The sequence below is a fragment of the Petaurus breviceps genome, unplaced genomic scaffold, assembly GCF_028583685.1.
Source record: "Petaurus breviceps papuanus isolate PSGF00001 unplaced genomic scaffold, PetGlider_PUasm1.0 470, whole genome shotgun sequence".
Taxonomy (NCBI): domain Eukaryota; kingdom Metazoa; phylum Chordata; class Mammalia; order Diprotodontia; family Petauridae; genus Petaurus; species Petaurus breviceps.
Window position 1 is genome coordinate 54,690 of NW_027186350.1, and position 13,980 is coordinate 68,669.

The 13,980-nt window shown below is 43.9% G+C and overlaps 1 protein-coding gene across 3 annotated transcripts in view; it reads left to right on the forward strand.

The window, feature by feature from the left end:
• TEAD4 (TEA domain transcription factor 4) overlaps nt 1-13,980 on the forward strand; it is a 76,621-nt gene that overhangs the window by 40,204 nt on the left and 22,437 nt on the right. For 2 of the 3 annotated variants that reach the window (XM_069101464.1, XM_069101462.1), the window contains 8 exons: nt 4,308-4,372; nt 4,956-5,018; nt 5,774-5,857; nt 8,330-8,458; nt 9,094-9,137; nt 9,649-9,704; nt 11,184-11,314; nt 13,140-13,313. In XM_069101464.1, coding sequence (XP_068957565.1) covers nt 5,816-5,857; nt 8,330-8,458; nt 9,094-9,137; nt 9,649-9,704; nt 11,184-11,314; nt 13,140-13,313 — 576 coding nt within the window. In that variant the 5' untranslated portion in view covers nt 4,308-4,372; nt 4,956-5,018; nt 5,774-5,815. The remainder of the gene's footprint in view (nt 1-4,307; nt 4,373-4,955; nt 5,019-5,773; nt 5,858-8,329; nt 8,459-9,093; nt 9,138-9,648; nt 9,705-11,183; nt 11,315-13,139; nt 13,314-13,980) is intronic. The other variant, XM_069101463.1, reaches the window with a different exon arrangement.

A 13,980-nucleotide genomic window follows, 5' to 3' on the forward strand; every position in this document is an offset into this window, starting at 1 on the left:
AGGAAGGAAGGGAGGGAGGGAGGAAGAAAAATGGAAATATTTACCTATTGTATGCACCATGCTAAACTCTTTACAAGTATAATCTCATTTGATCCTCACAACAGCCCTGAAAGGTAGGTGCTATAATTATCCCCATTTTGTAGATAAGGATCATCTTTGACCAAGCTGCTGAATCTCTTGGGGTCTCAGCTTCCTCATCTGTAAAATGGGGGAGTTGGACTATCAGATAATCTCTTAAAGTTTATTCCAACTCAATCCTATTATTCTATTGTAAGCTTGGGGTTGTATGTCAGATCACCTCCCGTTCCCCATCCCACTTAAATTAACTGACAACATGTGCACATATGAACACACTTCCACCGAGTCAAGCAATCAAAGAGGTGTGAACTAGATTTGAGCAAAAACTAAGTATCACAAATGAATCAGCTATTCAAAAGTTTTTAGCTTAGGTTTAAAAATGGCACGATCAATTTAGAAGACCTTCAAAGTCATTGGATGAAATGGAGGGACATTTTACAGGAAGTATATTCAGATTGATTGAGAAGACTTGGTTACGCCCTGTGGATTTTGTATAAGACAGTCAACTACTTTAGAAACCCAGGTATCTGATTGTCTGGCAGTAGAGCAGAGAGCCATTCCAGCCAGGTCCCAGAGAAAGAATTGCTTGAGGGGGAGAAGAAGAGCCTCAGTCTATCTGTCTGTCTGTCTCTTTCTCTCCAGAGAGAGGACCTTGTGAACTTTGGAGGGTAAGCATTTTCAAGCCAGCAGCATGCCTAGAATAGCTAACAAACCATCTGTGTCAGTCCTGCTTACCAGGAGTCCCTTTCCCTCCTTTGTAAGGGTATTCATGACATTCTCCATAAATAGAGGGTAGTTTTTTCTTTTGCTGGGTGCCTTATAGAGTCTTAACACTGCCTTTCCTCAGGATTTCTGCGGTTCCTTTGGTTGATTCCTTTTATTGTGTGGTTTCCATTCTTCCCTACCATCTTGGTCATTCTTTTCTTTAGATTGTCAATGTCCTTTCTAAAATGAGGCTCCCACAAGTGAAAATATCCGTTGAGATAAGGCTAAGTATAATAGTAGTGCTCTTTAACTTGTTTTGGCCAATATGCTTATAAATTAATGCAACCTAAGCTCACATTAGTTTTTTTGGCTGTTGTCATATTGAACTTGAAGTCCATCAAAGTCCCAGGTTTTTTTTGTTTATAAACTGTAGTCTGGCCATGCCTCTTACATACTGTACTTGTAAAGTTGATTTTTATTTTTAAACGCCAATGTTAGATTTTACATTTATCCCTACTAAGTCTCAATTGATTAGGTTTGGTTATAGGTTTTTCAGCTCTTTTAAAATCTTGATTCTGGGGGCAGCTAGGTGGTGCAGTGAATAGAGCACTGGCCCTGGAGTCAGGAGAACCTCAGTTCAAATGTGATCTCAGACACTTAACACTTACTAGCTGTGTGACCTTGGGCAAGTTACTTAACCTCAATTGCCTTACCTTCCCCCCTCCAAAAAAAAATCTTGATTCTATAGTCTTAGCTTTCTATTTTTTTTCCAGTTCTGCCAAGTTTATTGGGCATTCACCGTGTGCCTAGTTCTGTGCTAGTAATGACTGTAGGGGATATAAAATAAATGTGACATTGTTCCCACTCTCAAGAGGCCTCTAGGTGGCTCTGGATAGCATACTGGACTTGGAATCAGAAGTTTAAACCCAACCCTACACACTTACTAGCTGTGTGACCTTGGGCAAGTCACTTAACCTCTATCTGCCTCAGATTCTTCATCTGTAAAGTAAGGATTATCATAGCACTACCTCCTAGACTTATTGTGAGAATAAAGTGAGATAACATTAGTAAAGCATTTTGCAAACCTTAAAACCAGATTAAAGCTATTATTAGTAAGAAGTATATAATTTACTTGGAAAAACAGGAATACACACATAATATTTAGTTAACAATGTAGTCTAGAATGGTGCTTCTTAAACTGTGGGTCACGACCCCATATGGGATTGTGAAAAGTTTGGCAACAATAAAAGGTTTCTGAATGTGCAATGTCCAAAAATTAATTTAAAATCAAACCCATAAAAAATCCAAGGTGTTTCTGCTTGCCCAAGTTGCATCAGGTAACTTCACCACAGCCTTGGTTCTGAAAACAAAGCTACTTTGCACTATATATGCCCTCAGGCTACCCAATGTTGGGAGTGGAAAAAGTTTAAGAAGCCCTGGTCTAGACTATGTCTCTGTATGTGTCTATGTCTGGATAGATAGCTCTGATGCACATTTTACATTTCTTTTGTCTTGTCTGACTGTTTCTTTTGGCTTCATGTCATTTGCAGATTTGGTCAGCTTGCCATGTAAGATTTTGTGTGTAACTCTGTCATTGTACACCTTGGCAGGAGGCAAAGAAGTCATTGAGGACACAGCCCAGTGTTGGTCCAGGTGGTCATTGCCCACTTTTCTCTGCTCTTATCCTGCCTAAAGCTTGGTGGTGTGGTAGATAGAGTACTGGACATGGAGTCAGGAAAACCAGAGTTCCAATATGACCTCAGATACCTTAGACACCTGTGTGATGTGACTGTGGGCACACTAAACTTTTGTCTGCCTCAGTTTCCTTATCTGTGAAATAAGAGTAATAATAGCATGTACCTCCCATGTTTGTTGTTGAGGATCAAATGAAATAGTATCTATCAAACCCTTTGCAAACCTTAAAGCACTATATAAATGCTAGCTATTATTTTCTTTCCCAGATCCATCATCTGTGGGTCTGCCCATGTGCCAAGAACATGGGCACTCCTTAGGGAGCTGGGTGATTCTCCTGGGGCTTGGATTTGGAGGTTGGGAGAGGGGTAGAATTGCTGGACAATTGGTGGTGTATTTAATTCCTACCTAGCTTTCAAGATACAACTCTAGGCCTACATTGTCCAAAAAGCATTCCCTGTCTAATAATTCACATTGAAGTAGAGAAGTAATGTAGCCCAGTGGATACTTCTGGTTAGGAATCAGGAAGGACATGATTCAAGTCCTGGATGTGTGACCCTGGGCAACTCACTTAACCTCTCACTGCTCTTGGGCAAATCTCTAAAGCTGTAAGTTGCCAAACAATTCCTGAGCTATATTGGTCAAGGATTTCCTCATCAGAACTTCTCTACACTAGTGAAATCATAGGGCCAGATTGATGTTAAGGTTTGTAAAGTGTTTTCTTTTCATCAGCTCTATGAAGGAGGTAGTAAATTATTATCCCTCTTTTATAGATGAAGCAAGTAAGTCTCTTAAAGGTTAAGTGACTTTTCCATGATCTTAAATCCAGTCTGCATTTAAGCCTTTGAAAAAAGATTGAAACCCAGATCTCTTGACCGTTTTATCTACTACAACATACCACTTTTTCCTTGATTCCCCCCCACTTTCTCCATAAACCCTTCCTTGGCCACTCAAACACACAATGATCGTCCTCTTCCGAACTTTCTCCGTGTTCTTATTGTTGACACTCATATCCTGCCCAGTATTGCTAGTACACGTATGTCTTGTCTTTTACTCCCACCTGGATTGCAGACCCCTGCAGGAAAGGATGTCAGAAAACACCGATTTTGAGAAATCTTATTAAATCAGTTCGCTTTAGATTTACGGCTTAGCATATATTATGTGCTAAAGGAAGAATGATGGCATAAAGCCAAGAAAAAAAATCCTTATTCCCCCCTCCTATTTGTCCTGGAAAGTTTCTTGGAAGAGTTGCAATTTTTGTAATTATTTAATTAAGGAGATGGAGAAAAACTGAAAAACTGGAGAGAGAGAGAATGCTAGTCTTACTCTTGTAATTTGGTTATAAGTTCCTTCAAGGCAAGGACCTTTTCTAGTTCATTTCTTTTTTTTTTTGAGGGAAGTTGGGGTTAAGTGACTTGCCCAAGGTCACACGGCTAGTAAGTGTTAAGTGTCTGAGGCCAGATCCAAACTCAGGTCCTCCTGACTTCCAGGTCCGGTGCTCTATTCACTGTGCCACCTAGCCACCCCTTTCTAGTTCATTTCTGTCTCCTCTTTTAGCACCTTGCTCATTGGACATGTAAAATGTTGACTATGTGAATAAGGTGCTGAGATGACTGAATGAATGCATTGAACAAGTGTGAGTTTTCCCAGGAAAGGCCCTCAGTCCCAGGAGGCAGTCTGACCCTGTTGATTCTTTCATTCTTGGGCCCCATCGTCATGATCTAACACCACTACGTCTGCCAGGACTCAGCCCTTCTGGCTTTCCTTATCCCCATTCTCTGTCCCTTTCCTCCTTCCTCCTTGACTCAGCAAGCTGTCTTTTGTCTCTGCAGGCCGTAATGAGCTGATTGCTCGTTATATTAAGCTCCGGACTGGGAAAACTCGAACCAGGAAGCAGGTGAGTGCTATGGACATGGTGAACAACAAGGAGCCAATATCTCACAACCTACAGGCTTCCTCAAAGGAAAGAAGATGTCTTCCTATGACCTTTGATGATGGGGCCAGTTTAAGGGTTGGCATATCTGTCAAAAATGCTTATGTGAACAAGGTTTTCTGTGGGCCAGGAGTTGGTTACTGCCCTGTCCTTTATGATAATAATGCACCATATCTCTGCAAGACGAAGGACTCCCCTCCAAAACTGAGAGCCCCCACCCAGGATCAAAGTATTAGAGCTGTAATGGATTCTGATCACATTATTTTACAGGTAAGGAAATAGAAGCCCAGAGAGAAAGTGACTTGTCCAAAGTCAGGTAGCAAGCAGCAGAACTAGGAAGAGGAGCCAGCAGCAGCTGTCCTGTGTCTCTTATCTTTCTGGCACACCAGAATAGACCCTGGCATGACTCTTTTGAAGTGTTGCTGAAACACTTGGTCTAGCTTAGGTCAGGTTTAAATGTTGAGATGATGGCAGGGCCAGGGGCATAAGGAGACAGAAGGGGCCTCAGTGGCCCCAAGAACATGATGTATTCTTTTCTCTCTTGCAGGTATCTAGCCACATCCAGGTGCTGGCCCGTCGTAAAGCTCGGGAGATCCAAGCCAAGTTAAAGGTAAAGCAGGTCCCAGGATGTTTCTGCCTTCCCTAGCAGCAAGAGGGGTAGGGACCCTGAGGGCAAACAGCTCCATTCACTACCCATAAAGGGAAAAATCTCTCTTCCTCCCTTCTCCTCCACTTTATAAACCCCAAAGTTCTTGAAACTGAATCATCTTGAGAGTCTCTTGTGATGTTGCTGGTAGAAAGTGAGAAAGAACAGAGAAGAATGGCAACAGTGCCAAATAAACACCCATCATGGCCCTCTGGTCTCTTGAATAAGAAGTTTCCTCCAGTACTCTGGTAGCCTTTCAGGGGCAGCTGTTAGTGATTCTTTGCAAGTCCATCCAGGTTCCTGAAAGAACCAGGTTATATGACCACTCTATGTTGGGAAAGTACATCTCACTCTGTGTTGGGAAAGTACATCTCACTCTACTATGTTGGGAGCCAGACTTCTGAGTCAAAGAGAAGAGTCACAACCCCAGGCCTCTACTAGTATCTTGGGAGGGACAGCCAGCCCAGTCCCCTCCTGCTGTCCCCTCCCCCTTCAGCACTGCTTACTTATGATCACCTGTCCTCCCTCCCAAGCAGCCATAGCAGAGGCACCTCTAAGAGACAGCTGGAGAGGTTGCAGTTGCTGGCCCTCCAGCTACAGCATGCGTGCATGGAGCTCCCACCACCCCAGGCCACAACCTGAACCCTGTTTGCCTTGGGCTTTCCTCTTGCCTAAGCCTGCCCTTACTGGCCTCTCTCATTCTGTGTTCAAATCCCCAGTCAACCAGCTGCTGGGCTGGAGACCACAGCAGGGTATTTATCATGGAGAACAATTGCTCCTGTGTTATCTCCAGAGCCATAAAAGTGAGTGTGAATCTGCTTGGGCCACACTGTGTAGTCAATCTTTTGCCTCCATGTATTGTTCTTTGTTCTTTGTGTATGCTGCAGTCCAGTGCCTGGGTGTCTTTCCCCACCATGCACATCCCTCTTTCCTCCCTCTGAGACACCTCTCCCTCCCCTCCTCCCCATCCAACTGATGGCATCAAGTCCCCTGCTCCAGGGAGAAGTTTGGGTTCAATTTGACATCCTGGTTACTCAGAATGAGATTCAGTTCCACTCAACAAACATTTAAGAGCCGTCTTCACACCCCCTTCCTACTCTTTTTGGTTTCTTTCCCCTTGCAAGATTGTCTTGCTTTGATTCAGAGGTTGACAACCTTTCAGAGGTGGCATGTGAAGTCTTTAAAATGCAGATATCCCTGGGAAAGGTCACATTTTTATCTAACTTAAAGTCTAATCAATTAGCATTAGGGTTTAGTATACAGTCAGCTGAGATTGAGAAGGGGATGGAAGAATTTCAGAGAGCCTGTCATGAGTGGGGAGTGGGGCTCTGAAAGGAGGGGAAGAGAAAAGATATAGAGCTGGATGTTATCATAGAGATCATTTTCTCCAACTCTTATTTTACCAGTGATGGCATTTGGCTTCACAATTTTGCCTAGTGTTGGCTGCTCAAAATCATCTCCTGTGCCACCACTAGCAGGCATTCCAGTGCTAAGCTCTAATTTAGCCCAACCAGACAGCATCTTGGTGGTGTAGTGCATAGAGTGCTAGGCTTAGGATCAGGATGACCTAATTCAAATTTGACCTCGGATACTCACCAGCTGTGTGACCCTGTGCAAGACACTTAGTCTCTGCCTCAGTTTCCTCATCTGTAAAATGGGGATAACAATGCACCTCACAGGTTTGTTGTAAGGATCACATGTAATAATCATGGCAGAGCACTTGGCATAGTGCCTGGCATATAGCAGGTGCTGGATAAATGTTAGCCATCCTCATCATTTGATCATTACTTCTTCCTTTTGCTAATACAGACTCTTTGTTAGAGGCTTGGGGGTAGCACAACTATGGTTCACAGAACAGATGATTGTTATTATAATCATCACCATATTATCAGTCAGACAGTAGGAAAGGTGCCGATGTAGGCACTAGGTGGTACAGCAGATAGAGGTCCCGTGCCTGGAATCAGGAAGAATGAGTTCAGATCTGATCTCAGACACTTACTAGCCCTTCCACCCCAGGGCAAGTCACTCAACCTTTACCTTAGCTTCCTCATCTGTAAAATCGGAGTGCAATAATAGCACTTTCCCCCAGGGTTCTTGTAAGGATAAAATGAGATGATATGTGTAAAGTCCTTTGTAAACCATAAAGCTCTATATGCTATCTATTCTCACCATCACAAAAATTCCTTTACTAAGCACTTGTATGCACCCTATTTCAGGCACTTAACAGAATAGTTTAGAGGTTGAGGAACTACAGATGGCAGAGTAATGTGTTGATATTCTATAGGTGGTACACTGGATAGAGCCAAAGGTCAAGAACACCTGAGTTCAAATCTGGCCTCAGAGACTTACTAACTGTGATCCTGGGCAAGTCACTTAAGCCTGTTTGCCTCAGTTTTTCCTCATCTGTAAAATGTGCTGCAGTTGGAAAGGGGTAAACTACTCCACTATCTTTGCCAAAAATACCACCAGTTGGGTCATGATGAGCCAGACATGACTGAAACAATTGAACAACAACATTCTATATGTGCATTTTGAGTCAGGAAAGTCCCTGGCTCAGAGTGTGGCTGCTGGATACCATCATTAATCAAGACAGTCCAGGAAGACTTCAGAAATGATAGGTTTAACTAAGACATATCTGCTTGAGGCTGACACTTATCTAAGTATGTAAGGAGGAACAGGTGTCTTCTCAATAGTCCCCTAGGATGGAGTGGATTAAGTTTGAGTTTATCAGTGCTATACATTTACATTCCAATTTTAACTTTTCGAAGTCCTTTCCTGTGTAGGATCTGTAATTAAGAGCAAGAAGGGGCCTCAGAGGTCATTTAGTCCAACTCATTTTAGAGATGAGAAAATGGACACCCAAGAGATAAGTGACAACTAAAATGACTCAGGTAGTAAGTGGCCAAACTGGACTTTGAACCCAAGACCTCCTATTCCAAATCCAGTGCCCTTCCTGCTGCTCAGTACTTTGTCTTATTTGATCCTTGTGAAATCCCTGTGGGGTGGCTACGGTGGGTATTGTTATATCCATCGGAAAATGAGACTCAACTCTCTTGTCCAGTCACAGGGCTAATTGATGGCTGAGTCTTGGGTCTAGAATATAGGTCTGCTGACTTCAGTGCCAGTGCTCTTTTCACAAGAGCAGGGGGACTGCCACCTTCTTCCCTTGTTAATCCTTTCCTCCCTGACTCCTCTATACACATGTGCCCTATCCCTTTCTGTTCTCCTGCTGCACTGAGATCGCTGCTGCATTAGACCTTCCCGTTTCCCCTCAGGACCAGGCAGCTAAGGACAAAGCTCTGCAGAATATGGCAACCATGTCATCCGCTCAGATCATCTCTGCTACAGCCTTCCACAATAAAATGGCCCTTACCCGGGGACCAGCCTACCCAGCAGTCTCAGGGGTAAGTGGACAAACTACAGTAAAGGGTTAAGCCACACCTCTCCTCATCTTCCTCGTCCCATCCCAAGCACAGTACAGCCCAGGTTTTGATCACTGCCTCCTCTCTAGCTTGGGATGTTGGAGAGGAGAGAACAAAGCCTTGGCTTTGGACAAAGCTACTGGTCTAAGGGGAAACCAAACAGGGATCCAAAGACACAGCCATAATCCATAATTTCCCTCCATTGCTTGTCACTCTCCAATCCCCCACCAACACTCTCTCCTTATACTCCTTTTGAAAACAGGTAGAACAGGGCCTCAGTGCACACACAGCCCTAGTGTAGATTTTCAAGGGATACTAAAGAATAAACCCACAGCTTCCATTCTTACGAACTAAATACAGCATTGAACTCTACCCTCACTGGCTCCTGCCACTTATTTGCTAGTCTTTCTACTAGCCTCTCTTTTACATTCTCTCATTCCTCTGCCTTTCTTCCAAATTCCCCACTGCTCTGGGCCTTTATGGCACAAAGGGAGCCCACATTTCAGGTTCAAACTTTCACTTTCCAACCCAGGCCCCTGTCTCCATTTCTTCTGCTTTCAGCCATGGTCCTGTTTGGGAGCTAGAGCTGTATTGATTCTGTTTCTTGCCTTTTTCAGTTTTGGCAAGGAACTTTGCCAGGCCAAGCCGGAACTTCCCATGAGTGAGTATGTCCTGAGCTCTCTTGTTTGCTCTCTCCATAATCCTTCAGTGTATATTGTACCTACAAGACCTGTCCTCTCATCAGCTTCCAGATTCTGAATAATGCTATGGACAGCAGGACTGGATTCTAAGGTAGACAGAGGTCTGAGTGCAGCTTTTCCAGGACAGCTAACGTTTGGATATTGGTAGTTTGAGTTCTTTATAGCTTTACTGCAGTGACTGGGTCTCAGTTGTTAATACATTATTAGAGCAGTAATTAAATCAGATTCCCTGGGCCCAGAACCCCAAGAGGATTGCCTGGAGCTGGAAGCCTGATGTCTATGCAACACATTCATCAGAGCTTTACCTTCTTCAGCAATGGAAACATTCCCTTTATGGATCAGATGTAAAAACTGAGAGGAAAGAGTTGGGTGGGAGGTGCAGACAGGCTTGGGCCCCAGGATCTTTCCTATTGAGGGTATCCAATTCCAATCAAAGCTCAGCTGACAGTCTCTCTCCCATGTTTCCTGCAGTGTGAAACCTTTCTCTCAACAAACCTATGCTGTTCAGCCTCCGCTCCCTCTGCCAGGTGGGTCAGCATTGCATGGCTCCCTTGCATGGCATCCTCCCCCAAATCCCATGCTCTGGGCTCAAGGCATAACATGCCTACCTGAAACCCCAATGTGTGTACTCTTTTCTTGCCTCCTACTCATGCATACTCAGTTTGCACATCCCATGACTTAGATAGCCTACCTTATGGCATCAAGCACATGAAACCCACATGCATGTCTAACCCCACTGGCATGCTTATTTTCACACTCTCTATCTTTGGTTACATCAACCACCAAACTCTTTACCCAGTGAATGGACATACAGCTAGCATGCCTGGCTCCTTCAGGCTCAGCTCAAATGCTTTTGGGTTGGCTGGAATGTCTGGCTTCCTTTGCATACCAAATGCATGCCACTTGCATGCCTGACCTCTTTGCATAACTTTGCCCCTTTTGTCCCACTACCCTCTGCTCAGCTTCATCTCCTGTGGACCCCTTTCCCCATAATTCAGAAAACCTAAGAGATCCCCAGCCTTTACCAGCAGGAAGGGTCTGGAAGAAAAGTGGTGTCAATACTAAGGCAGTAACCCTACTAGGGTTAGGCAGATGCCATTGTAACCAGGTTCTTTTCAGCTGTGTGAACCAGTCATATGGGCCCCTTCTTATCCTCTTCCAGGTGACGTCTCCATCCATATCGCTATCACATGGTATGGGGTGGGAAGGGGGTAGAGTGGGCAGAATCTTCTGTCATCCTAGGCAATAAGAAAATACACTCTTTCTTACCCTCCGCCTTTTTGCAGGTTGGGATGACCCCTGATATTCTAAGACATGATTGATTCTGGATTTTCCTAGGGTTTTGGCAAGGACTTTGTATAAGTCTTTGCTCTCCTGTCAGGCTACTCTGCCTTTTGGGGATCAATAGTACCTAGTACAGCTTGGATGGGTACAGTGAGAATGCAAAGAGAGAGGAGGAGACCCATTGACCTAGCAATTCTAGGGGATCAGGAGACTGGATCCCTACTCTAGGCCCTGCCACCGGCTCCCTGGCCCGCCTCTCCCTCTTTGGCCTGTGCTTCCCTCAAAAATCACCTCCTCCTGTTATTGATATCTTTGTCTCCAGAACCCTCGGAACCCTCTCCACCATTTCCCATACCTATCATACCATACCTTTTCCTTTCCACATCTGGAGTTATGAGATGGGGTAAACTGAGGCACAGAGATTTGGAACAAGTGATTAAAGAATTCCAGTAAATCTGTGGCAGATTTAGGAAAAGGTATTCCTGTCCCCACTCCAGAACTCCTTTGGTACCAAATGATACTGATTTGGTCTAACACAACTAGGTGTTTCTTGGTGTATTATTTACTAGTCACAAACCCTGCCCTTCAGAGACTTACACTAGAGCTTTTACTCACTACCTTACCATGCCACTGTTTCAGAAGGGGACATGAGGTTTTCTTAGTGGGTGTGTGTGTGAGGAGGGACTGCTCTGGTCCCCATTGGCTTCTCCCCCTGTATTCAGGGTTTGAATCTCCTGCTGGGTCCACCCTGTCGCCGTCGACCCCTCCATGGCAAGGCCGAAGTGTGGCCAGCTCCAAGCTCTGGATGTTGGAGTTCTCTGCCTTCTTGGAGCAGCAACAAGACCCAGACACGGTAGGCCCTGACCACCTGGCTTTACACTTGTGAATCTGGGCATCCTTCCCTCCCTGTCTAGGTGACTCTACTCTTCCTAATCCCACATAGCCCTTCTTCCTCTCTCCTCTGAGCTTTTTCTATTCCTTTTTTAATCTTTCCCCACATATCTCTCTTCTATCCATCTCTTTTCTAGTCTCTGTTTCTCCCCTGTTCTCCCTTCTCATACTCTCCCTCCTCTTCTTCCTTTTCTTCTCTCCCCTCTCCCCCACCCTTGAGGAAAGCCCTCTCTTTCTTGGCTCTCTCTCATTTCCATTCTAGTTTTTCCCTCTTCCCTCTCATTTTTCCTTTCTCTTCTTCTCTGTGTTCCTGCTTCTCCCTTTCTTTGACTTAATCTTTTGATGAACATATAGAGTTCATTCCAAAGTTTTCAGATGAGGTTTTATCTTTCCATCCCTGGGTTTATTTTAATTTAATTGCATTATCTCCCTTTCCTATCTCCCCAGGCTTTTTTCGCTCTCCCTTCCTTCTCCCCCTCCTTCATTCCACACTGCCTTAATTCAACATCCTATTGAAGAGGAAGACAGACACCAAAGGAACCTCTTCCCAAACTGGGCTTAAATAATTTCTCAAATTAATTCATTGCTTCCTCCTTTGGAGTGGATTTGGGTAAATGTGAACATATGTTCAAAATAAAACAGGAAAAGAGTAATTCATTACCAACCCAACCTCCTTGCCTCCTATTCCTTTTTACTATGCAAGATCTCCCAACCTGCTTGGCCAGTTGAAGAATAAGAGAGATAGACTAGGCAGAGCTTCCTCATACGGGTATACAACAGACATTCATCCCTTTAAAGGTCACAGTGCTGGAAGGAAGCAGGGGCGGCAGCATAGAGTAGTGGGCAAAGCTCTTGACTCAGGGTCGATAGGAGCTGGGTTGGAATCTCACTTCTGATGCTTGCTAGCTGTATGACCCTCAGCAAGTCATGTAACCTTTCTATGCCCCAGTCTCCTCTTCTCCAAAATGGGGATAATAATAGCACCTACCTTCCTGGATTGTTGTGAGTCTCACATTATTTAATGCGTGAGAAGTACTTTTCAAACCTTAAAGCACCATATACCTGCCAGCTATTATTAGTAAATTCTGCCTCTGACATACTTAATGGTTGTGTGACCCTGGGCCAAGTTATTTATCTTTTCTGAGCTACAGTTCCTTTATCTATAAAGTGGAGATAATAATAGGACCTGCCTCACAGGGTTGTTGTAAGACTCAAATAAAATAAATATGTATGTGTGTGTTTTTATATATATATAGGGCAACTAGGTGGTGCAATTGATAGAGAGCCAGGCCTGAAATCAGGAAGATTCATCTTCCTGAGTTGAAATCTGGCCTCAGACACTTATTAGCTGTGTGGCCTTGGGCAAGTCACTTAATCCTGTTTGCCTCAGTTTCCTCATCTGTAAAATGACCCAAAGAAGGAAATGGCAAACCACTCCAGGATCTTTGCCAAGAAAACTCCAATTGGACTTGTGAAGAGTTGGACATAACTGAAACCGACTGAACAATAAAAATGTGTATATATACATATAAAATGTTTTGCAAATTTTAAAGTACTATATAAGTGTTGATTATTAGTCTACCTAGATTAGCAGAATGTGAGAGCAATGTTAGAGATGGTCTGATCTAGCCCCTCATTAGGAATGAGGCTCTGAGAAGGGATGTACCTTGGCAAAGATTATACAACTAGGTAGATCTCAGTTTCCAGGTCAGGGCTCTTTGGATTACACATTGAAGCCTTGCAGTTGCCTCCCTGTCTCATGCCTGATCCCACCATTTTCTTCACAGTATAACAAGCACCTATTTGTACACATTGGCCAGTCCAATCCCAGCTACAGTGACCCCTACCTCGAAGCGGTGGACATCCACCAGATCTATGACAAATTCCCTGATAAGAAGGGAGGACTCAAAGAGCTCTTTGAACGAGGACCCTCAAATGCCTTCTTCCTCGTCAAGTTCTGGGTAAGTCAGTGATAATGGGTAGGAATAAGAACCAAGAATGGTAGAAGTTGGAGACCAGAGTCTAATGTCACCTTTTTGTAGGTGGGAAGTTCCAGAGAGACAGATCGAGGAGGGGTGTTGGAACCAGGGAATAGAGGTCCTAATACCCAAAAAACAGAAGCTAAAATGGTGGTGGGCCATTGATAATAAAGGAAGGAATTACAGGAGAATATCCTTTTCTAATAGGTAGAAGTAGTATGTGGGGTTGGGACTATGGCATGATGGTAGAGCTGAAGAATATTGGGATAAGGTGGAGCACGGTCTGCTGGATGCTGAAAGAAAAATGAAGAGAGGTTAAGTCTGAGAATGGTTACACCGTAAGCTCTGTCCCATTGGCATATAATTTGAGGGATTCTAGAGGACAGTTAAATCTCTTTAATTTATATCATCATCCATCATTTATATAAAAATTTTTAGTTCAACATTTACAAAGCATTTTACGTGTGTTATTTCATTTGGTCCTTGCAATAAACTTGTGAGGCAGGTTCTGTTATTTTTACACAAGGGAGCACTGAGGTCCAAAGAGCTAAGTGACTTTCCTGCAGTCACACAGTTACTGAGTCAGGGTAGGAAGTAGGAAAGGGGTGTTTCAAAAAGGTGCATCAACTGTGTCATCCACTGACCCTAG